General features: G+C 49.1%; 1 protein-coding gene across 1 annotated transcript in view; it reads right to left on the bottom strand.

The window, feature by feature from the left end:
- Positions 1-24,543, bottom strand: part of LOC109573181 (acid-sensing ion channel 2) — a 296,000-nt gene extending 271,457 nt beyond the window's left edge. The window contains exon 1 of the mRNA XM_070772693.1: positions 23,830-24,543. Coding sequence (XP_070628794.1) covers positions 23,830-24,543 — 714 coding nt within the window. The remainder of the gene's footprint in view (positions 1-23,829) is intronic.
- Between the last annotated feature and the right edge of the window lie 420 nt (positions 24,544-24,963).

The following is a 24,963-nucleotide window of genomic DNA, read 5'->3' as shown; positions in this document are numbered from 1 at the left end:
ATCAAACCAGTTAGTCCTAAAGGAAATCAGTCCTAAATATTCATTGGAAGGACTGATGCTGAAGCTGAAGCTAAAATACTCAGGACACCTGATGTGAAGAATGGACTCATTGGAAAAGACCCTGATGCTGGGAAAGATTGAAGGCAAGAGGAGAAGGGGACAACAGAGAATGAGATAGTTGGATGGACCTGACTCAATATCACTGACTCAATGCACCTGAGTTTGAGCAAACTCCGGGAGTTGGTGATGGACAGGGAAGCCTGGTGTGCTGCAGTCCATGGGGTCTCAAAGAGTCGAACACAACTGAGTGACTGAACTAAACTATAACCCTGACATTCCTTCCTGCTCTCAGACCCCAGTCCTCTCCAGCCATAATAAACCTTCTCCCCAGCCCAAACAGAAGAAACCTACAGACTCCTGCCCTTAGCTTTCACTTTAACTAGCTGCTGATCTCATTTACAACTTATAGTCTACAGCGAGTAGGTTTTCTTTTGCATCAGTAAACTAATTCATTGCAAAAACAACTCGTTTAAAAAAATGCTTTTTTCTCCAAAAACCTATCAAACCTCTAGCTTGGCAAGTTACTTCCATTAAAAGGCAAAAACTCTTTAATCCTGTAATCATCTTTACATTTTGAGATGATCAGCCTGCACACTGATTATAGAGCTAATTATGTGATAATGAGCCTATTTCCTCTCCTGGTCCCCTCTCACCTGAGTGAAGAGTTTTCTGGCTCCTCTCCCTGTGGGGAACTCACCCGCACCCGACTCCCAACCCTTTTCTAAACCATTGCTTCCAGAGTAGTTTTTCTAAAATGCAAATCAGGGCCTGTCAATCTCGTACATTCCTGTTTAAAATTCCTCTCTGGTCCAGCGTCACCTTACAGGGGTCTCAAACCCACATGGCACTGGGGCTGCATGAATGGGTTTCATTTGGTACTCATGGGACTTAAAACATTTTCACTAGGATGTCTCTAGGCAGGTCACTTGTGCACCAGTTAACCAGTGGCCTTACCCGTCCCTACCTGCTTCTGTCTGGCTACTCCTTATAGTCCCTGTCTGAGCCGTAAAGCCAACTTCATTTGCCTCACCAAACGAAAGCTGAATTGCCCATGAAAGATTCCCTTCATCACCTGGCACCTCTGCAGCATCTCTGAGTGACACCACCAGCACCCACTCATGTAGTCCAGGGCTCACAGGGTCCGGTACATAGTGGGACACAACTGAGTGACTGAGCACACAGCCACACACAAACACACACACAGAAGCCCTCGACCAATACTTGCTGAATGAATGACTGAAATGTCTAAGAGGTGGACTGAATTCTGAAATCTGAAGTTGACTTTAGGTGAACAATACTGAGCACCTAACTTGTATACAGAGATGTCTGATGGTCTGAGGAAAGCCCTCCTCTTATCACAGAAGTCCATGGGCTCTGTGATAAGCACATGGTGGTATTTTCACCATCATCATTATCATTATCAGCAGCATCTTTATCACCACCACCATCATCATCATACTCAGCATCGGTCAAAATGATCATCACTCTCATCACTGGCACCACGACGATTATGTCATAATAATGGTGATCGTCATCCCCATCACTACCTGTACCATCATCGTTATCCCATCATCACCATCACCAGTCATCGTCATAAGAACCATCATCACCATTATCAGTCAAAATGATCATCACCATCATGCATGTGTGTGAGCTAAGTTCCTTCTCTCATGTCCGACTCTTTGCAACCCCATGGACTGTAGCCCACCATGCCCCTCTGCCCATGGGATTCTCCAGGCAAGAATACTGGAGTGGGTTCCCATTTCCTGCTCCAGGGGATCTTCCTGATCCTGGGATTGAAACTGCGTCTCTTGTGGCTCCTGCATTGGCAGGCGGGTTCTTTACCACTGTGTAACCTAGGAAGCTCATCAGCATACATCATCATCATCATTATCACCACCACCACCACCATCATCATCAATCCTGTTTACTATCACCAGCATCACTCCCACCACCATTATCATCATTATCGCCACCATCTCCACCACCATCACCATCATCATCACCACAGTCAACGTCACCATCAGAAGTCACCATCACCAGTCACGATTATCCATCACTCCCACCACCATTATCATCACCATCACCACCACCAGCGTCAGCAGTAACACACTCTCCAACATGTTTATAGTATTCTGTGGTTGTTCAGTCTCCAAGTGGTGTCCAAACTCTATGAGACCCCACGGACAACAGCACACCAAGCTTCCCTGTCCCTCACTGTCTCCCGGAGTTCACCTAAGTTCATGTCGATCGCATAGGTGATGCCATCCTACCATCTCATCCTCTGATGCCTTCTTTACATTGAACAAAACAACTTTTAGACGTTATCTTTTGGGGTTCTCAGAACATTCCAGTGAGGGAGGTCAGTCCCTAATTTTTGTCCACATTGTGCAAATAAGCAACTTGAGCCCTAATAGGGAAGTGACTTGCCCAAGATCACTCAGCAACCAGGTAAAAGAGAGGTGACTCAAATCTAGCACTTGGGCTGCACACACAGTTCTGACTGAACTGCCTCCCTCCGTACCCGCCTCCTTTGCCACCTGAAGCCAGGCGAGGCAGGTAAACCCAGGACTCAACCCTATTTTAAAAACACACCAATTGAGAAATTGCCTCTGAACCTGCACATTTTTTATTCTGGCAATGCAGGAGAGGGGATAGCTTTTAAATTATAATCTGTGGTCACATTTTATGGTTGCTGGAGGGGGGGAAAAAAGCTTAAGGTGAGTTTAAGAAGACTTTTTGGTTGGTTAAAGAAAAAAATTACAAAATTAAAAGAGTGGTAAAAAAATAAATTGCTAGTGACTGTTTTTACTACATGAGCTTACAAGCTGGAGTGGAGAATTAAAAAGTTATATAGCTAGGGTTGCTAACCATGACTTATCACAGACAAATCCTCCATATTTATAGCTTTTTCCATCTCAAGACAGCAAGCAATCCCCTGATATAGGTGATTTTCTCCGCCTGGGAACCCTGGAGGCTGTGTGTGCTCATTAGTGGAGCTGTCAAGGCTGAGGACACAGCTAGGATTTGGTTGTTTACCGTCCCTCTGCCTGGACGGGGGGGATCACTTCCTTGATCACTCAACACTCACTGGGGATGAGGGTGGGTGGGTAGAGTACTCCTCTGTGTCAGAGCCCATGGAGGAGGAGAAGGAAGCTCTAAAGAAGTTAGAATGGAAACAGCCAAGGCTCTATGCTAGAAGCTGTTCTCTCAATACATTAGTCCTTACAACCACAATACTACCAATACCCCCATTTCACAGATGGGTAAACTGAGGTTCAGGGAGACTAAACAACTTATCCAAGGTCATGCACAGTGAATTGCCTCTCAAAGTCTCAGTCCTTGAAGAATTTAAAAACAAGCAGGGGGAAAGGAAGGCAGAAAAGAAGAATGGGTGAAATTACCGAGGGAGGAAGGGAGGAAAGGAAAAAAAAATTTTTAAATGAGCATCTGCTTTGAGCCAGGCTCCAGCTGGCTATCTTTATTTCCTCCTCACTCTATGGAAATGGGTGGTACTTGTTTCCATTTACAGATAAGGAAACTGAGGCATGGAACAGTGAATAAAGTGGTCAAGGTTAGTTGGGTTACAGGGGTTTGAACTGATGTCTGTCTGGTTCTAGTCCTCCCGGCTGGATGGCCTTGGGAAAGTTGCCCAACCACGGTGGGGCTCTGTCTCCTCACCTAGGGAACAGGAATAGTATTCTCCACTCCCGGGCTGCCCTCTCTCAAGCACTGGAAGGGGAAGTCCTTGAGAAACCAGATGGCACTGCCAAGTGAAGTCTGGTCCAACACCCTTGCTTGCAGAGGGGCAGAGGAGGGCTGCTCTCTCATTGTCTAGGATGAAGGGATTGAGGCCCAGGATCCCCGGAGCTGACACAAGAGGGGCTGAAACTGAGCCTCCTGCTTCCTGGTGCTGTTCCAACATTCACTGATAAGAAGGAAATTCGCTGGGGAGGAGGTCAGACCTGAACAGGTATATCGTACCGCCGGAAAAGTCTAAACATGGAAACAAGGGACCCTGGATCTCCAGGTCACTGACTTGCCGCTTTTTTCAGTGATAGTCTCCTGTAATGTCCTGTCCAACCTAAGAAAGACTGCATGGATGAGGTAGTCCCAAAACTCTCAACTCCTGTTAAAGCACACCTGAGTCTGGGCTGTTCTTCAAGTCAAAGGAGTCAGAATCTCTAGAGATTGAGCTAGGAGCATTAGTAACATTTTTTTTTTTTTAAATATTCTTTTGATGTGGACCATTTTATTGCATTTGTTACAATATTGCTTCTGCCTTATGTTTTGGCTTTTTGGCCCTGAGGCATGTGGAATCTTAGCTCCCTGACCAGGAATGGAACACATACGCCCTGCATTGGAAGGTGAAGTCTTAACCACTGGACTACCAGGGAGGCCCCCAGTAAAATTTTTAATTAAAAATTTCCCATTGGTGATTCTAATGCTCAGCCAGAATTGAGAAATACTGATATATGATTTCCTTTACTTTCCAGATGGGACCAGAGGCTCACAGAGGGATAGCTAAGGGCCCAGCTGTTCGTGGCAGAATGCAAAGTCCAGCCTCATGGTTCCCACCTTGGAAACTTTCACTCTGGTCCTTGAGACCAGACCATCCTGGTGTCCCCTGGTATCTGAGAGATGGACACCCCCACCCCTCCCAGTTTCCCTCCCTCCTTTAGCATCTCATGTCCCGAGACAGGTATGGGCAGCTGGGAGGCCTGAATGGAATCACGACCCACAAGACTGCACCTGGACTGGTCTACATCCTGCAAGATGAAGTGGGGGAACCGAGGCAATTATCTAATGTATTAGCTAGCCCGTCCCTGCGGCACTCCTGTGAGCCAAAGTAATAAATACAAAATGGTAATTTCTCTCTAGAAGCCTGGCTCCAGCCTCCCACTCAATTCCCCTCCCACCCAGAAGTCATATACCACTGCCTGCTTGTCCTTTCCTGTATGGGGCAGCAGTAACTTGGAGTTATTTAAATATCGTGGGCAAAATTTGCTTTTCAAAACCTGAATCATCATCCAATAACCTCCATTCTCCTCTGTGGCTCACTTGTCTGGCTAGAGCAGATATTTCTAGCCTTCAGTAGAAAGTAACAAAATGCCCTACAGGTATTATTAATGAGGACCAGTGGCCAACATCCCTGTTGTGTATGTTGTAGACTAGCCTCGGCCTTGGAAAGGGAAGATTTAAGTTGTAGCTGAGACTTGACCAGCTTTGTGACCTTGAGTGAGTCACTCTGCTTGCCTAGAATTTGCGACTTTCTACCTTCCCTTAGAGCTGTCATGCAAATCCCCCTGGAGAATGGACATAACTCTGCTTGCACAGACTCCAGTAACATCTTTCGTGCATGTTAGAGTATCTCCAGACCTCCATGGCTATATGCAGAGGAGAAAGAACCAAATTCTTCCTAGCATGGAGGCATGGAGTGAAAGTTGCTTAGTCATGTCCGACTCTTTGTGACCTCATGGCCTATACGGTCCATGAAATTCTCCAGACCATAATACTGGAGTGGGTAGCCAGCTGTTCCCTTCTCCAGGGCATCTTCTCAACCCATGGATTGAACCCAGGTCTCCCGCATTGCAGGTGGATTCTTTACTAGCTGAGCCACTAGGGAAGCATGGCAAAGGGGAGAAGATGATAAAGCTGAGTCTGGAAGGATCTTTCTAGGAAGACATGGGGGTTGCGGGACATTTCAGACCAAGGCAACAGCACAGGAAAAAGCCCTGGGTGAATGTGGAAGATGTATGGAAGCTGTTCAACATGGCAGAATGCATGATATGCAGAGGGAGAGGGCTTGGAGCCTGCCTGGGTGCTTGGCCTTATCTTTGATGGGGGACCACATGATAACTTTGAGCAGATTCTCAGAATAAAGATAATAAATGGTTGGTCCAGTTTTTCAGCACTAAAACGGAGAAGCCATTGAGGGGGTATTGGCTGTGGTCTGGTTATAAGATATATACAAGGGCAAGGACATTGAATTGTCGAGGACTTAGAATGGATTCACTCTGATATCCTTAGAGCCCAGCATAGTATCTGGTATATAGAAGGCAGTCACTAAATGTATGAATGAGTAGATGAATCTGAGTCAGTGAAAGAATAAAAGAAGGAGCAAAGGGATGAATGACTAAAATAACAAACAAGAGTATGAATGAGTGAATCATATGAACAGTCCAAAGCGTGGTCAGCAAGCCGCCTTAGCAATTCTAACTGGTGGCCTGTAGCAACAAAAGCACAGGCTTCGGGCTGCATTACCTAGAAATGCCTTATTACTGGCACGATTCCTTCAAACTGAAGGCTTCTCCCGCTTAGGAGCAGCACGCTGCCCAAAGACAAAGGCTCACGATTACTGTGATCAAGCAAGAGGTTGTCCTTCCTGGACTCACACCTTTCAGGACACGTCCCATGGACATCCACACAATCAGGACAGGGTGCAGAAACACCTTGAGTCGGCTCATCCTCGTGGGGAGCTCCCTGGGGAGGTATGTGACCCCACTGCCCCATCTCCATTTACATGGTTTCCTTAAATGACTCGTCATTCCAGTATCATATAAAGACAAAGAAAAGAGTGATCTTTAACAAAGACTTACTTATTGCTGTGCCCTCCGCATTTCTAAGCAGCAGCTGTAGCAGCCTGAAGGTCTAGCTTGGAAGAAGCAGCAGCTTTGCTTCTCAGGGCAGGATTCAAGACAACATGGTCCCTCCCTGAACTCTCTCCCAAAGGGATGATTGTTGAAACACAGGATAAATTGTTGGGGTTGATACACACTTGGGTCTGGGACCAGAAGCCCTTTTTCTCTTATTCCAGGCTGTCTTTTCCTCATGCCTTGTAGATCCTTGCGAATCAAAATGTGAGCTGTGGGGACTTCCCTGATGGTCCAAGGGTTAAGAATCCAACAGGCAATGCAGAGGACACGGGTTCGATCCCTGGTTGAGGAACTAAGATCCCACAAGCCGCTGGGCAGCTGAGCTCATATACGGCAACTACTGAGCCCACACACCACAAACTACAGAGTTCTGGAGCCGCGGTGAAGATCCTGCACGCCGCAACTGAGATCTGACACAGCCAAATAAATAAATGATAAATGTTCATTTAAAAAAAAAAAAATTAGTGAGCTGTGAACCAGCAGCATCAGCCTTACTCAGGAACTTGTCAGAAATGCAGAATCTCAGGCCCCACCTACTGAATGAACCAGAACCTGCATTTTCACAATATCCACAGGTGACTCTCATGCATGTGAAAGTTCCTGAAGTTTGAGACTCTCTGCCTGTAGGGGACACAGACGCCTCCAAGCTGGAGGATTCAATCACCTGACCAGGTTTCATAAAGCCCTTCAGGGAAGACCTTCCCCAGGAGGTGGCCCTGACATTGAGGCTCTGCAGCCGGCCTCTGATTTGGTCTCCTCGTTTTAACTCATCACCACGGGCTGGGAGAAGTACCAGAGTTGGAGTCAGAACTCCTTGGGGACTTTGGGCAAGTCAGTTCTCCCTGAGCCTCACTTTCCCCATCTGTAAAATGGGAACCGTACTGCTGGCTTTTCAGACACAGGGTTATCGTGGAGACGAACAGAAGTAAAAGATCTGCAAACTCTCTCTGAAACACAAAACCAGGTGAACCAGCCTGTGTTCAGTGTGGACAACCAGCCATCCTGATCGAACACTTTAGAGGCTGAAGAAGGAAAGTCCATGTGAACCTCAAAGGTAATTGTTATGCTCTCACAAAAATTAATCAGCAGAGGAACGTGGTGATAATTAACCAGGATGTAGCCCTCCAAAGAAAGGGCCTGACCATTTCGGTCTCACTGAGCTGCCCTCCAACAGGGATTTGCAATTGGATTCTTGAAACTGCAGGTTTTTTCCACTCACTTGGAGTTATTTTTTTAAAGGAGAGTTCAGCCTAAGGACCTAGGGCTACATTACATTAGCATTCCAGAGGTCAATATTTCCAGAACAGCTAGAATCATGTTGTTCTCTTTACATTGTGTGGGTGAGAGAGGCAGCTACATTTTGGAAGGAGCCAGATGTGCTCATAGAAAAGGAAAAAAAAAGGAGACTTGAGCTACAGAAGATGAATTTCCAGTGTTGGAATAAGGAGGCCGATCCCCCTCCCCCAGCCTCAAGCCCCTGGTCCCTCTGCTGTGAATCTGTTCTCGGAACCCTCTGTTCTTAATTCCCAGTCTCAGCAGAGATATCATCTCCTCGAAGAAGCAATCCTTCCCTGACACTCTCTATCACATTCTTTTTATTTTTTGCTTTAAAAGAATTTATTAATATTGGAAACAGTCTTGCTCACTTATTTATATATCGTATGGATCTTCCCAGATGGCTAATGGTAAAGAATCCACCTGTCAATAAAGGAGTTGCAGGAGATGCAGGTTCAATCCCTGGGTCAGGAAGATCCCCTGGAGAAAGAAATGGCAACCCACTCCAGTATTCTTACCTGGGAAATTCCATGGACAGAGGAGCCTGTGGGCTACAGTCCACGGGGTCATGAAGAGTCAGACATGACTGAGTGGCTGAGCATGCGTGTTTATCTGTGCCACTGCCTTCCTCCCACCCCCGCCAACACAGAATATTTTCCTAACATCCTCAATCAACTGGGGTTCTGCATTCAGAACAGATCGCTGGATCTCTCCCCATAAATTCTGATTCAGCAGGTCTGGGTTGGGATCCTAACATCCTCAATCAACTGGGGTTCTGCATTCAAAAGAGATCGCTGGACCTCTCCCCATAAATTCTGATTCAGTAGGTCTGGGTTTGGATCAGGGATTTTGAAACCAGCCCTCCCAATGACTGTCACCTTCATGGAGATCATTCACAAGCTCCATGGTGGAGGGCACACATCCATGTCCCTCTGAGCCTTGCATCTGGCACGATGCCCCCTACAAGAGGGATCTGGCTGCCCCTTCGTGGATGAATGAACGAATGAATGACCAAATGAGTCATGTATACTTTGGTGGAACCATCACCCGTAGGTCCCATTTTAGCGGCTCAGTATTTGGGCAGGGCACCTGTCACTCACGAGAAATGGAAGTAGGTACTGGACCAGTCAGAAGATAGAGCCAGGCATGGCCTCTGCCCTCACGGAGGTGACAGTCTGACGAGGGGAGATGGAGTCTACGGAGGATAACAGTAAAAGACCGAGAAAGGAAAGAACGGTAAGAGGGACATAAACAAAGTGAGTGATGACGGGTCAGAAGGACGGGATCGTGCTTTCCAGATGGGCTAACTTCAGAAGAGCTGGGATTTTCCCCAGACAGCACTTTTATTGTGCATCATATGTTTGTTTGTGATAAATTATACATACATGTGGTTAAAAATATTCAAACCATAGAAAATGATGCAGAATGTGAAGCCAGGCTCCTTCCCAGCCACCCTGTCCCATCCTTCCACTCCCCTCCTCAGAGGCAGACCTCATGCACCCTTCCAGGTATATTCTGTGCGTAGCTAACGAAACCCACAGCTAGACAGGACAGAGAGGGTGGACAGGCAGAGACAGCAGATGAGGGGTCTGGGTAAGGGAACAGCCCAAGGAAGGGGGTGAGGGAAGCCAGAAAATTCCTTGAGAAAGATCAACAGCTCTTAAATGACTTGCCTTTGTGACTCAGGGCCATGGACCCACGACTCCAGGATGGTGGGAAGAGGGAGGTCAGACAAGGTGTTTGATTGGTGGTTTCCCACATCGCTGGCTGGCTAAGTTTCTTGGAGCATGGGGCAAGGTGAGTACGGGAGGGGTGGGGGTGGGCGTGAGGCAGCCAGGGGTCAATAAATATTAAATACTGAAAATGCTCTCCTTATATTCTATGACATCCCTTATACGGGGAGTCTAAAAAGAAATGATACAAATGAGCTTATTTATAAAACAGAAACAGACTCACGGACTTAGAGTACGAACTTATGGTTGCCGGGGGTGGGGGAGGATGGATGGAAGGGATAGTTAGGGAGTTTGGGATGAACATACCGCTTTATTTTAAATGAGTAATCAACAAGGACCGGCTGTATAGCACAACTCTGCTCAATGTTATGAGGCAGCCTGGATGGGCGGGGGTTTGGGGGAGAATGAATATCTATATATGTACGACTGAGTCCCTTTGCTGTCCATCTGAAACTATCACAGCATTGTCTACCAACTATATTCCAATATTGAATAAAAAGTTTTTTTTAAGAAAGAAAATGCTCTCCTTTAAAAGCACAAGATGCAGGTCCTCACCACCACTTCCCGCATTAACCTTATGGGCCTCGATTCCCTCATCTATAAAATGGGCACAAGAGGACTGTACAGAAAGTATTGCCATGAGGGTGGGAGACACAAGCATGAGGCACAGAGCCTGGTGCAGAGGAGGTCGTCTTCTGTCTGATTCCGCTTCCTCTCGTCCCACCTCTTGGCATCAACCATTGTACTCAACTTGCCAGAAATGCCTTTGCAGGGACCTCAGTTGACCCCGGCTCCAACATTTATTTATAAATGTCACTTTGGGCGAGTTTCCTTTTATTCTCTGGGCCTCCACTTCCTCGCCACTGCGTTGGTGGTGCCACAGCAAAGAGAGCTACGAGGACGTTCGAGACCTTCTGCATCAGCCCTGGCATTACCTGCCTACTAAGTGCCTGCCCAGCCCCTTCTTTCCTTAGCATCACAGCCCATCTGGCTCAGCTCCTCAGCCACGGCCAGAGTGATGGTGCTCTTGCTGCCCTAAAGACCCGACTAAAGAAGATGAGAGCCACCCCAGGTCAGAATTTTAAAAACAAAACTTACTTGGATGTGAAAAATGCACCCGTGTTTCTTTGGCTGGTTAAAATATTTGATGCTCATCGAATATTCAACAACAACAAAAAAAGGTTTTCACTCCCTGTACTGTCAGAAATGTAATGTAATTATAGCGATGTTAAATATCCCCAGCTGTTCTGAGATATTTGAATCTTAAATCAAGCCTGCCTCTACACATCCTGGGTTGCAGCTGGAGATCCACACCAAGTACCACACCAAGGCAGAGCTGGGGGAAGTTCAAGCGAGAACTCTGGGCTATATCTCCAAGCTTGTTTGTGAGATCTGGGCTTCATCCCAACATCGCTATATGGACCCCCAACCTGGGCTGTTGGCAGCATCACCAAAGAAAGCTGTGTTCCTCAACAGGGCTGTGCAGACTTGTAGGTCATAAGCATCTATCCAAACAGGCTTTCAAATCCATGTGCAGGGAGCATAAAGAGATAGTGTAAAATAAACGGTAATAAAGTGAATAAACACACGTCTCACTCCAGAGCCTCTGAGGTTCTTCTATAAATCAAATTCTTGCCATAATTTGCTCTGCGAGGCTGTGCTGAGCAGCAGAATCAAACCTCATCTGCTTTCCTGAGTGGTAGGCTTAGATTTATGGATGTGAGTTCACAGTGGATGCCCATGCCATTTCAAAGTGGGAAAATAATTTTCATTAGGAGGGGTTCCAAGAGGAGATTAAACCTTTCACTTTCAGAGATCAGAGAATCAACAACTTTCAGATCAGATATGCTGCTGGAATCAGAAGGGGATGGTCAGTGTATGTATTTTGCAAAAAGAGTAAACTTGCAGAGGAAGAAATAGACACTGTGGTGATATAAAAGCTTAAGCACAAATATCCTCAGAGTCGATTTCAAGCGTCTCAGTGCCATTCTACGTGACCTTGAGCCACCCAATCTCCCTGTTTGCTTTTTAAATTTGGATCAGGGGACTAAAGAAACCCTCAAAGACTGACCTACGCATATAGGTTTGGGATTAAAAGTACTTAATTATTCCTGGCTAGAATTGTAACAGTGTATAGAAGGTCATGCTATTCTTCCAGCACTTGGAAATTTTTTCTGCAAAGAAGTGAGAGGGGTCATCATTATAATGATGATAAACATGATAGTGACTTTTCACTTTTATCTAGCATGAACACATCTGTGCTTTTACATTCAAGACAGTGGTGGTGCTTTCTGTATCCATACTCAACTTTCACCCACCAGGACTAGACCACACCTGGCTTTCAAGAAATCATTTTTGAATGGATTATTATATTGTCTTTAAGTTTCATAACAGCCCTGCAAGGAAGGTATGATCTCTGCTTTACAAAGAAGGAAACAGAATCTCAACGAAGATAAGCACCTCCCACCCTAACAGCCACCTTGTCAATGCTAGGCAGTCCTGGGAGTTGAACTTGAGTCTGACTCTTGAAGTCACATTCTTCCTACTTCCTCTTACTTTTTCTAGTTGTACTCCTTTCTAGTTGCTGGGGTCCAAATTCCCAATCTGGCATGAATGTTAAACATGGATAAAATACTCCCACGTGGACTATTTTTGAACCAAGCTACATGTTTGTTATGGATTCTTTCATTTTCTTGGTTTTAGGATAGACCCTGATCTAAACCTGGACTTCCCTGGTGGCTCAGATGGTAAAACGTCTGTCTACAACGCGGGAGACCTGGGTTCAATCCTGGGGTCAGGAAGATTCCCTGGAGAAGGAAATGGCAACCCACTCCAGTACTCTTGCCTAGAAAATCCCACGGACGGAGGAGCCTGGTGTCCATGGGGTTGCAAAGAGTCAGACACGACTGAGCAACTTCACTTCACTGATCTAAACCTACTCAGCCTGGTTCACTAGGTGTAACAGAGAGTGTTTTGTACAGCAAATGAGGCCTGTATTAAATTTCTGTTGCTGCTGTAACAAATTACCACAGTCTTAGTAGCTTCAAACAGCGCAATTTTATCAGCGTATCATTCTAGGTCAGAAAGCTAAAATCAAGGTGTCAACAAGGCTGCATCCCTTCTGGAAGTTCTGGGGGAGAATCTGTTTCCTTGCCTTTCCTAGCTTCTAGAGGCTACCTGCTTTCCTTGGGTTGCGGCTCCTTCCTCCATCTCAAAGTTGTCCGTGCAGTGTCTTCAGATCTCTCTCTGACTCCCTGGCCTTAGCTTCCACGGTTCCATCTTCTCTGACCCTGACCTTCCTGCTTCTCTGTTACAAGGACCTTTGTGATTACATGGGGCCCACTAGGTGGTCAAGGATAATCTTTCCATCTCAAAGCCCTTATTCTGGATTTCCCTGGTGGTCCAGTGGTTAAGAACCTGCAGCAGTGAAGACTGCTGCTGCTGCTGCTAAGTCGCTTCAGTCGTGTCCGACTCTGTGCGACCCCATAGACGGCAGCCCACCAGGCTCCCCTGTCCCTGGGATTCTCCAGGCAAGAACACTGGAGTGGGTTGCCATTTCCTTCACCAATGCATGAAAGTGAAAAGTGAAAGTGAAGTTGCTCAGTCGTGTCCGACCTCAGCGACCCCATGGACAGCAGCCTTCCAGGCTCCTCCATCCATGGGATCTTCCAGGCAAGAGTACTGGAGTGGGGTGCCATTGCAGCCAAAAATAAATAAATAAATAAATATTTTTAATGTCCTTAATCACATCTGCAGAGTCCCTTTTGCCATGTAAGGTAACGTATTCACAGGTTCTGGGGATGAGGACCTCTTTGAGGGGCCATTATTCAGCCGACCACATGGCCTTTGCAATTTGGTTTGAGTGACACTGGCTTGACGCACGGCCCCTGTGCAACGCCTGCTGTGATGTGACATTGATGCCAGAACAACAATGCCCCTGTTATGCACTTCCTCTGGGGTTCACTGGGGAACCCAGGACTCCTCCCCCAGGTACCTTCCTTGCTCCACTCCAGAATGCCCATTCTGTGTGTTTTCTTACAGACCCAGTGAGTCAGATGTGACTGAGAAAGCCCATGGATGCCTCCTTCTCAGCATTCATGGAGCCCAAGCCTCGCCCCTCAAAGTGTGGTCCACGGACTACCAGCATCTGCATCACTTGGGGGCTTGTCAGAAATGCAAATCTCAAGTTCCATTCCAGACCTACCAAATCAGGATCTCTGCCACGGGCCCAGGAATCTGAGTATGCTAAATTTTTAGGAAGCATGGGTCTAGAAGCTTCTCTATTCATCCACAGCCGATTGGAATATGCCAGAACAAACCTGCCTGGGAAGGAGGGCAGGCCTCCGGGCAGAGATAAAGAAGGAACCCAACACCTCATCTTAGCAGCCAGTTTGAGCGCTGATTCTTTTTGGCAGGGCACTCAGAAGTCCACTGCCTTTCTCTTAAGAAAGTCTTTCAGGGCAGACAATATGCCCCCAAGTCCCACCTGGCCAGGAACAAAGTTGCTAGGGAAAGAAGCGGTATATAGGGGCCATAGGAGGACTGCATTCACAGTTTTTGGCTAATTTCTGTTCCTGTGTCATGTGACCCTGGGCAAGACACTCCACCCTCTGAAGTTAGACAGGCTGCTGCTGCTGCTAAGTCGCTTCAGTCGTGTCCGACTCTCTGCGACCCCATAGATGGCAGCCCACCAGGCTCCCCTGTCCTTGGGATTCTCCAGGCAAGAACACTGGAGTGGGTTGCCATTTCCTTCTCCAACGCATGAAAGTGAAAAGTGAAAGTGAAGTAGCTCAGTCGTTCCCGAATCTTTGAGACCCCATGGACTGCAGCCTACCAGGCTCCTCCGTCCATGGGATTTTCCAGGCAAGAGTACTGGAGTGGGGTGCCATTGTCTTCTCTGTAGACATGCAATAGAGTGCAATAATCACCCTCTGTTCTTACAAGGATAAAATGAGATGGTAATGTATATTACACAGTCCTATCCAGGTATGATCACTGGTTTAGTCACTAAGTCATGTCTGACTCTTGTGACCCCATGGACTACGTAGTCTGCCAGGTTCCTCTGTGCATGGGATTCTCTAGGCGAGAATACTGGAGTAGGTTGTCATTTCCTTCTCCAAGGTACGATCACTAAAAGTCGGCTAAGTAGAAATGCAGGTTGGACTTGCCTGGTGGTACACTGGTTAAGAATCCATCTGCCAATGCAGGGGACATGGGTTCAATCCCTGGTCCAGGAAGATCGCACATGCCTTGCAACAACTAAGCCCCTGCATCACAACTACTGAGCCTGTGCTCCGCAACAAGAGAAGCCTCCACAGTGAGAAGACTGAGCACCGCAACTAGAGAGTGAGTAGCCCCTGCTTGCCACAACTAGAGAAAGCCCACACACAGCAACAAGCACCCGGTGCAGCCAAAAAATAGATAAATTTAAAAAACAAACAAACTAAAAACACCTTAAAAAAAGAAATGCAGGTTAATCTAGCCAAAGCTGCACTGGGATTTCTTTGTAGGAAAAACTGTGACGTAGGGAAAGGAGGGTTGACTTTGGAATCCTAAGATCAGAGTCTTTGTCTGTGACCTTGGGTGAGTTACTGAACCTACTCACTTTCTTTATCTGTATCAAGGAAAGAGGAATACTTTTCTGTCTGGTCCGTTGTTGGGCTGGAATAAAATAATGAATATAAAAGGACCTGGCAGAGAGCTCAATAAATGTGTGCAGAATCAGAGGAAACAATTTACTAAGCAAATTAATAGTATAAACAATGGTGTCAGGGGAGATATTTGACATGCTCAGGAGAACAAACTTCCCCAGTACGTTCATGGCCTCTATTTGTTTTACCAACAATTCATGTTCCAATTATGCATGAGTCATTTGTTTGTTCGTTAGCGCAGGTCTGAGCTGGAACTCAATTTGGCAATAGCTCCTTAGCCAGGATTTCAAAGTTATCCATGTCCTTGAAAGAATGAATATGGGAATTTAGTTCAGGTTATGGCTACATGAAAACATTTGCATAACTCCTGAGTAAGTTCCCCATGATAGACCTATAATATTTCCATTGGCTGCAAGTCCATCATGGATCCTAGGAATGGCTTTTCCTTCTCAGGGTGGCAGGGCTTGGAAACCAGGATAAATTCCAGGGGCTGTACCAACTTGTAGTGAAAGAAATTTTCAGTGAAGGCTTGACTGTATGGGACACCTTCTATGGAAAGATTTGTTCTCACCAGCATCTTTGAGAGTTGGTAGAATGGTGTTAGAGAAGGAAACGGCAACCCACTCCAGTGTTCTTGCCTGGAGAATCCCAGGGACGGGGGAGCCTGGTGGGCTGCTGTTTATGGGGTCACACAGAGTCGGACACGATTGAAGTGACTTAGCAGCAGAATGGTGTCATCAAAAAGAATATCAGCTTCCGAGCTGGACTAATCTTTGGTTGAATCTTAACTCTGCTGCCTCTGAGCTATGACTTTGTACCTCTCTTGAGCCTCCGTTTCCTCATCTGTAAAATGGGTGCCATAATAGTCATTCGATTCTGGTGAAATTGATGTGACCCATTTACATAACAGGTGCCCTGTACAAATCCTGGTGCTTCCCTAGTGGCTCAGATGGTAAAGGATCCTCCTGGAAAGCTGGAGAAGCGGGTTCAATCCTTGGGTCGGAAAGATCCCCTGGAGAAGGGAATGGCAACCCACTTCAATAGTCTTGCCTGAAGAATTCTAGACAGAGGAGCCTGGTGGGCTACAGTCCATGGGGTCTCAAAGAGTCAGACATCACTAGCAACTAACGCTTTCATACGAATCCTGGGCTAGAGTCTGTCCCCTTTCCTGCACCGGGAGGCACACTCAGCTCTGCAGGACAGTTTACTGCAAACAGTGGGTTTGGGCTCATCTTTGTGGCCCAGTGCCTGGCAAGCAGTAGATGCTCAATGTGCACCACTGGACTGAATCTCTGAGTAGCCGATCCCAGCAAATCACTGAGGAGAACCAAAGTGACTGATGCGCAAACCGAATGGTCTGGTTATTCCTCCAGCCCTTCTCAATTGGGCAGACATCTGATTGGTGCCTTCATGACCAGCCACAGTGGCCCCCGAATAGCCACTATCAGAATCAGTGTGACGTGGGTCCATTTGGGTATCTACAGACCTGAGCAGAACTGACATCTGATTCCCCAAACTGATTTCCCCAAAGTCACATAACTGGGGGAAGTCTTTTAATGTTCCTTGCATAAATGTCTATTTAATCACCATCCTGTCTCTAGCACTCCAATAACGTGTACATTTCCCCCCGCTTCATCACCGCAAAGAAACAAAATGGTTGGCTGAAGAGCATGGGCCATCTGCAGTAGTTAAGTCCTATTTTCCCCTGACTGCTCACTTGGATGGAGAACTTTGCAGCTAAGTCCCATTAGTCATTTGGCTCCTGCTCTCATTTCACAGAGGAAGCTGCAGAGGCCAAAGTCACATAGGCTGGTCAGGGCAGAATAGAGGCTGGATTGGTCTTCCCAGAAAAACCTCTGCCCCACCAAACCTGCTCCTTCCTCATCCAGCTATGTAGCTACGCCTTTGTGGTCCTGAGGATTTGGGTTCAGATCCCAGCTTTGCTATATGCTGGCTCTGTGACTTTCAGCTTAACTACAGAACTGCCCAGAGGGGCATGTCCCCCATCAGCCAAATGGCGATGATTACACAACCTTTTAGGGTGATTGTGAAAACTGAGATGGTGTGAAACGTGCTCAGCTTGGGTCTGGCACATCGCAGCCGCCCGGTACTATTTGCCTTCGTCCTTCGCTCGAAATGTTCACTGCAAGTAATATGAACGGAAATAGCTCACATTTATTGAGTCCTTACTGGGTTCCAGAAACTCTTCTAAGCATTTGACATGTATTAGCTCGTTTATCCCTCTTTCTCTAAAGGCAAAGGTATCTTTCTCTCCTCCCTGAAGCCATCCATCTTCACAACTATTGGGCTGCCTGGCCTAGCACCACTTCAACGGAATTTGCTGATTTTAAACAACATGTTGCTGAAATGATTTCTTGTTTTCTGTGGCTGGCTTGCAGCAGCCAGCCTGCTTCCTGTGACAAAGTGTGATGAAATCACATGCTGTTGTCTTGGCTTTTAGTACAGAGGACCGGTCCAAAATCTGCACTCAGGGTTGACTCCTGCAGATGGGGGGAGAGGGTGGTGCACGGTTAGGCAATGGGGGGCAGGGAAGGCTGGAATTCTGATGGAGTTAGGAAAGGGGGTGACAGCTGGATGGGGGTTGGGACCAGATGAGATCTCCCTGTCAGTGTGACAGCCAGCAATGAAAGAAGTCAGACATTTTGCTACAGAGTTCAAAAACTTAGTGTGGCCTCCAGGTGTTCACACCTTTGCATTGTTGTCATTGTTGCTGTTGTTGAGTTGCCAAGCGGTGTCTGACTCTTTGTGACCCCATGGACTACGGCACACACGGCTTCCCTGTCCCTCACCATCTCCCAGAATTTGCCCAAACTTGTGTCCATTGAATAGGTGTGTTGTTACTATTTCCCCAACTCATCATATCCAGCCCCAACCCCCAAGCCCTGTGCACAGCTTTGAGCCACACTCAGCCCCAGAAAGGACGTGTCCAATTTCATTCTCTCACGTCTCCATTCTCCCCATTCGCACAAGGTGCCCCCTCTCCACGAAGCCCCGTTTCTCTCCTTCTCTACCTTGGAACTCCTACTGATCCTTCCAGACTCAGCTCCGATGTCACCTCCTCCCAGAAGCCCTTAGAGATCCCTAGTCTGCTCTGGGTATTCCTTCTGAGCCCACGAAGCACCTCTGGACTCCTGGCATCTGTTGCTGCTATCTCTTTCTTCAACAAAACTGCAGGTTCACGGAGGACACACCCCATGCCTTATTTAACGCTACATCCCCAGCAGCTAGTTTAGAGCATGACATACAGTTGACACTTAGTATACATTGGGTGTTGGAATGAATGAACCAGGAAATGAGCACATCGCCACTCAGGTAAGTGCTCCTGATAAGAGATGATAATGATATTGATCATAATTAATAACTGCTACCATGAGATACAAAGACTGTGCCTATCTCTTTATCATATTATAACAACAGCTCTTGAATACTGAGTTCCTATGCTGTTCAGGCTGGAGAAGGCAATGGCAACCCACTCCAGTACTCTTGCCTGGAAAATTCCATGGACGGAGGAGCCTGGTTGGCTGCAGTCCATGGGGTTGCAAAGTCGGACACGACTGAGCGACTTCACTTTCACTTTTCACTTTCATGCACTGGAGAAGGCAATGGCAACCCACTCCAGTACTCTTGCTTGGAGAATCCCAGGGATGGCAGAGGCTGGTGGGCTGCCGTCTATGGGGTCGCACAGAGTCGAACACGACTGACGTGACTTGGCAGCAGCAGCAGCATGCTGTTCAGGCAGGGGCTGGTCACTGCATACGTATTATCTTCTTCCCAGCTTTCAGGGGCTTAGCGAGGGAGGTACACAGCTAAAAAGGGACAAAGCCAAAGCTTAAACTGAGGTCTGCCTGGATGCTTCCCCTGACCCTTGCCTCCTCCCAGAGAACATCACTGCTTCTTGTCACTGGGCCCTGACTGGCCTCTGTCTACAGCTGTTCCCAGACCCTTAGGCCCTCCTCCGAGGCCCCATGCCCACAGAGCCTGGCCTCATCATTCCCCGTCCTGTCCAATTACTGGGGAAGGCTGGTCTTCCCGCCCCCAGGAAAGCCCAGAGCGGCCAGAGTGTTCAGAGCCTGAGGTCCACGGCAGAAGCCAGGGAAATCACACAGACAGTTGGAAGCAGAGCTGCTTTGTCTGACCACTGAGTGATTAACCATTTCGCAGCTGTGACAAACATAGAGAGGAGTTGCACGTAACCACATGCTGAATGGCCTGCGGACTAAAACCTGACAGACACCCCCCACAGCCCTCTGATCTCCCCTGTTGAGCTTATTTCTAGAGCCTGAGGCCAACAGGATAGAATGAGATATTGGGGGCACATCTCCCCACTGGTCCCCCCGGAAGCTCATCCCTCACCTGGGCCACTTAGGGCTTCGGAACCCCAGGTACCTTGGCATCCTCATTCTCTCTCTCTCTGCTCCCCAAAGTAATAAATGCCCCCAAACTGACTGGGCATTTCCTCATTAGAAAGGCATTCCACTGGTACTCCCTGGAGAAATTAACCCAGGAATTCTGGAAAACAATGAGGTCTTGAGGTTACCTGGGGAAGGTCTTCACTCCCCAAACCATTCCTGAGTGCTTAACATGCATATCAGGGTCTGTGTTGGGGGCTGAAGATGTCAGGGAAATCAGATCTGATTCCTGCTTGAGTCTGGGCGGTGTGCGTGAGGGGGAAGCGTGGTGACACTCATGCATGTGAGGACTGACACCTAAACGGGAGGCAGAGGGCAAAAAAGAGGAAGGTATCAGTTTCAGTGAGAAGCGGAGGTAGTGGTTGGTCAGGGAAGGCTTCAAAAGAGAGGAAACCCCAGGGCTGGAGGCTGAAGGATGACTGGGCATCCCCAGGTCACCATACACACTTACGGTAGCAGAGGAAGCAGTCCAGCTGTTGTCAGCTGTTCAGCAGAGCTTGGGCACGTGGTACCAGAGAGAGCATGGCCAGAGATAAGGAAGGGCCCAGGTTCAGGGCCTGAGGAACCAGGACCTGGGACAGGTGAGTCACTGAAGGGTTTGAAGAAATGGGATGCTACGCTCTGAGTGGAACTTTAGAAAGACTGCTCTGACTATAGTGCCAAGGGTGGATGCAGAGGGCAGGGAGCATAAGCTGGAGGCCAGAGACCAGTGAGGAGGCTGATGCCCTTTAAAGGCGGCATTTTTGTGGGGACCCAACACAGTCTAGAGTGTCTATCTCACACATACCTACGTGCATGCTCATTCATTCAGTTGTATCCAACTCTTTGCGACCCCTTGGATTATAGTCCGCCAGGCTTCTCTGTCCATGGAATTCTCCAGGCAAGAATACTGGAGTGGGTTGCCATGCCCTCCTCCAGGGGATCTTTCCCACCCAAGGACTGAACTCACATCTCCTGCACTGGCAGGCGGATTCTTTACCATTGAGCCACCTGGGAAGCCCATAGAGAATGTGGTGTATGTACTATTGTTACCACCACTAGATGGAGCAGGAAATTAAAGAACAGAGAGATTAAGTCACCTGTCCAAGGGCACACAGCAAGTGGTCATCTCAGGATATGAGCCATCAGTTCAGCCTGAGAGTTCACGCTCTTAACCACTCACTATAGTGTTCCTTCATCAGAGCCGACAAAGGCTTGGGGCAGGGTAGAGTGGTTAAAGAAAGGATTCCTTAATGGGCCCACCCACTGTATATTAAGGGCTCCCCTGAAATAGCTTCTGGCCTCCATGGATAGAGGGGTGCAATCTTTAATCCTGAGGCCCTTGGAGAAAAACTACAGCATGAAACGTGATGGCGCTGAAAACTCCCAGGGCAGTACCATGACGTGAAGCCACTAGGGGTCACTTGAGTCCCCAGGAAGGTATGGAAGTAACACTTTGGTTTAGGTGGGTGTGGGCCTGCAAAGTCTTCAGACACAGGAAGGCAGGGTACGGGTGGTCACAGAAGGGTGTACCCCAGTGAGAAGAACTCGATTTTCACCAAGTCAGGGCATTCCTGCCAGGGAGACTGAGGTCAGATGACTCCTGCAGGCACTATGTGCTCTGTAGACCCCTAACAAGTGGCCAAGGCTATGACCCCCTTGCAGGGGGCCAGTTTCCACTCTCCCAGCCTTGCTCCCAGAAGGGACAGGATTTGGAGGTGGCTGATGGCTAGAGTCCTACCCAGGGATCCTCTGATAGAAGAGAGGCCCAGGGTCAGAGAGGAAGGTTCCACGTGGCTTCTGTGTGTGCGTCTGGTGGTATACAAAGTTGGACTTTGAGCTTGCTGACTCAGGGCTCTGGACTGCATCTTAGTGCGTCCGATCCCTCATCTTTAACATGGGAATAAAACTCTGCCAAAGCAGGGCTGTGGTAAATGTCAAAAGTGAATCCTGGCAGTTAGCCCGCGAGCCACGCTTTGTAAAGCCATCATCAGATGTGCTGAGTTTTCCAGGTGTTGTATAGCTTGGAACTGGAGCTGCTGATCCTTGAATGTAACAGTGAACTTCAGTCTAATTCTAGGGGCTGCTAGCGAGTGGTCAGCCCAAGAACAACACAATAAGCTCCTACAGGCAAACGAGCTCTGTTCCAAGATCACGTTCATGCGTCCAATATTTAAGTCCAGCAAAGCCAGCCTAGATACCCAACTAACACGATTAGCTATATGGTACCATACTGTAACAGGTTTATAATACTTTTCACACAAATAATACATAAAAAAAACAAACGAAAAATAAAGAAAACATTTTTCATCTTATAGCACAGTACCCTGAAAAGAACAGTAGAACCAACTACATCACCGCTGCTTTTATGCTTATTTCCAGACATCCTGGGCTTGAAAAAAAGGTACTGTACTACTGTCTTCTATACAATACTGAACAGTAAAGGACACAAAAGCACAGCCACTTGGGGAGGATGCACGCATGTGACAATGTACTCCAGACACATGAACTTATGTGATTGGACAGGCAAAGGTAGGTTTGTATCTTTGAAAGTTCGCAACTTGAAGGTTCGTATGTAAGGGACTTACTGTAAACAATAAAGGCTCATGACCTTCCTTCCTCTATCTTTGTTAGACGGAACTCAGAATTGTATCTGAAGTCTGGGCGAAGTCACTTAGAAACATATGTTAACAGCACCTCCTGCTTGCTAAGGCGGGGGAACCATGAAATAGGTATTCTTTTAAAGCAAGCTGAAGAGCTCAGGAAACAAGGGATCTTTGGGGAGAGGATAATTCACAGCTACCGCTAACGCAGGCTTAAAGCAAAACAAAGAGTAAGACTGAGGCCAGGGTCACTATCCTAGACCAGGACTGGGCCAATCAGCCCGTCAGAGCCCTGGCCTGATGGGCATCTGTGCCAACACCTGTTGGAACCAAAGCATCTCTTTATTATCCTAAAAAAAAAAAAAGCACTGTCAGAGATGAGACGGTCAGGAGGAATGCCTAAAGCTGGTAAAATCACCATCAGAACATTATGAACAAACTACACACATGGACATTCCCGGCACTGGTGGCAAAGCCCAACCCCCTGAAGGGGCATTTACACACGAATGGCTGGCCAGGCTGGTGCCACGCTGAGGCTTGGCACCACAACTCCTCCTAGGCAGACCACACAAAGCAGATACCTTCTGTCTGACAGCTGCCTTATCCAGACTCCAGCATGGGAGAACCAGCACAACAAAACGTTTACAAAGCCTTCAATATCAATTGAGCACAGCTTCACTATCTCTGCCATGCTGCTTTCCCACTGCCGGGCGTTGGCTCCCCTAGAGGGACAGACCCATTCTCACACCTCGTGGGGACAAGGGGCCCCATGGCGCCCACCACGGCTCCATTTCCAGATCGCTTCTGACACAAGCTCGTACCAGAAGGGTACTTCCTGACACAAAAAGTACCAGAAGGGGCTGCTGCTTCTCCCACCAAACTAGGTACAGCTTCATCCTCCGCTGGTATTCTGGTGATTTCCTCCAAAGTCTCCCAAATTGGAAGTGTTTGGAAACTCTCGAGTCATAAGCTACTTAGAGTCCCCAGCGAGCTTAGGGGGTCTACCTGATTCTTGCCCATATTTAAAGAGCTTCCTATTGAGTTTCCCAAAGAGAACAAGCCCACACTTCAGACAGGCTTCTCTGTCTTCCCATTCCTTCACCCCCAACACAGAGTAGCTACGTGGATCCTGTGGATCCTGGGGTGGGGGGTGGGGGTGAGGCCTGGAAGAAAGGGGACTGGTATTCCCAGAGGGGGTTTGGATGCAAAGAGAGAGGCCGGAACAAGGGAGCCAGAGGACTCCTCCTGCAGTGACGTCCGAGTTCCCATAACCTGGAGAATATGCGGGGGACCTAAGACTGGGTTCTGCCCCGGGCCTCTTGGGCTGATATCACCTCCAGGGGCCTGGGGTCCAGCCCCCGGGCTGGGGAAGAGCTGCCAGACCCCGGGGCTGGGGAAAGTGAGGGAGCAGAGGGAGCGGGTTCGCGCAGAGGGCCACTCACGGAGGAGAAGTTGTGCGGGCCGCAGAGCTCGCCGCGGTACTTGCAGGAGAGCAGCATGTCCTCGAGCTGGTGGCCCAGGCGGTCCATGAAGGCGGCGCTGATGCCCTCGAAGTGGCGGGGAGGCAGGAAGAGGCGGAAGTCGGCCAGCTTGCGGAACCACTGGCGGCGCGGCTCGTCCCCCCGCAGCAGCTCGCTGACCAGCGGGCGCGCCGTGCGGTTGGGCAGCAGCAGCCCGAGCCAGTGGCCGGCGTAGTAGAGGTCCCCCTTGGAGAGGCGCGGGAAGCGCAGAGGGTTGTTGTTGCACACGGTGACGGCGGGGAAGGGCAGCTGGCGGCTCCACTCGCGGTGCACACGCGTGTGCGACGGGAAGCTGAGCCAGTAGAGCAGGCGGTTCGAGGACCAGGACAGCAGCAAGCCGAGGGACGTGCAGAAGGCCAGCACCCAGAGCGCCCGCCGCTGGAAGGAGCCCCCGGGCGCCGCGCGCCCCGCGCACATGTGCCGCAGCCCGTGCAGTTTAGCGCGGCTCAGCGACGGCCGCCCTCTGCGGGCGCCCCCCGGCCCCTGCAGCGCCCGCTCGCGCTCGCCGCCCCGGCCGCCCCCGGGCTGCCCGGCCGCCGCCACCGCCGCGGGCGCCGGTTCCTCGCGGGCCATGCGGAAGCGTCCCGGGCCGGTGAGTGCGGCCGCGGGCCGCCCGGCTCCGCCGCTCCGGCTCATTCATTCAGTCCGTGGCTGGCGGCAGCGGCGGCGGCCCCGGCCGGGCGGAGCCGCCATGGAAGTCCGCAGCAGCGGTGGAAGCAGCAGCGGCAGCCGCCGCGCGCAGCCCGCGCCAGGGAAGCGTGCGCCCGAAAGGAGCTCCGGTGGCGCGGCATGCCCGCCCGGCGCCGCCACCGCCGCCTCCGCGGGCGTCCGCCCGGGACCGAGCCCGCCTCGGCCCGCCGCCCCTGGCACGGGCCTTCCCGAGCGCCTCCCAGGCTCTCCTGGCTCCGAGTCCTCCTGAGGATGCCCGACGCCGGCCACTACCTTTGGAGCGGCCCCGCTGGGCGCCGCCTCTCCGGTCCCGGGGTGCTGCACCCGCGTCCCCTTGTCCTGGACCTCGGGGGACCCTGAGCTGAGTCTCTCCGGGCTCCGCCTAAC

Source organism: Bos indicus, chromosome 19, assembly GCF_029378745.1.
Source record: "Bos indicus isolate NIAB-ARS_2022 breed Sahiwal x Tharparkar chromosome 19, NIAB-ARS_B.indTharparkar_mat_pri_1.0, whole genome shotgun sequence".
Lineage (NCBI taxonomy): Eukaryota > Metazoa > Chordata > Mammalia > Artiodactyla > Bovidae > Bos > Bos indicus.
Note: the sequence above shows the minus strand (reverse complement) of the source record. Positions and strands in the feature narration are given on the sequence as shown.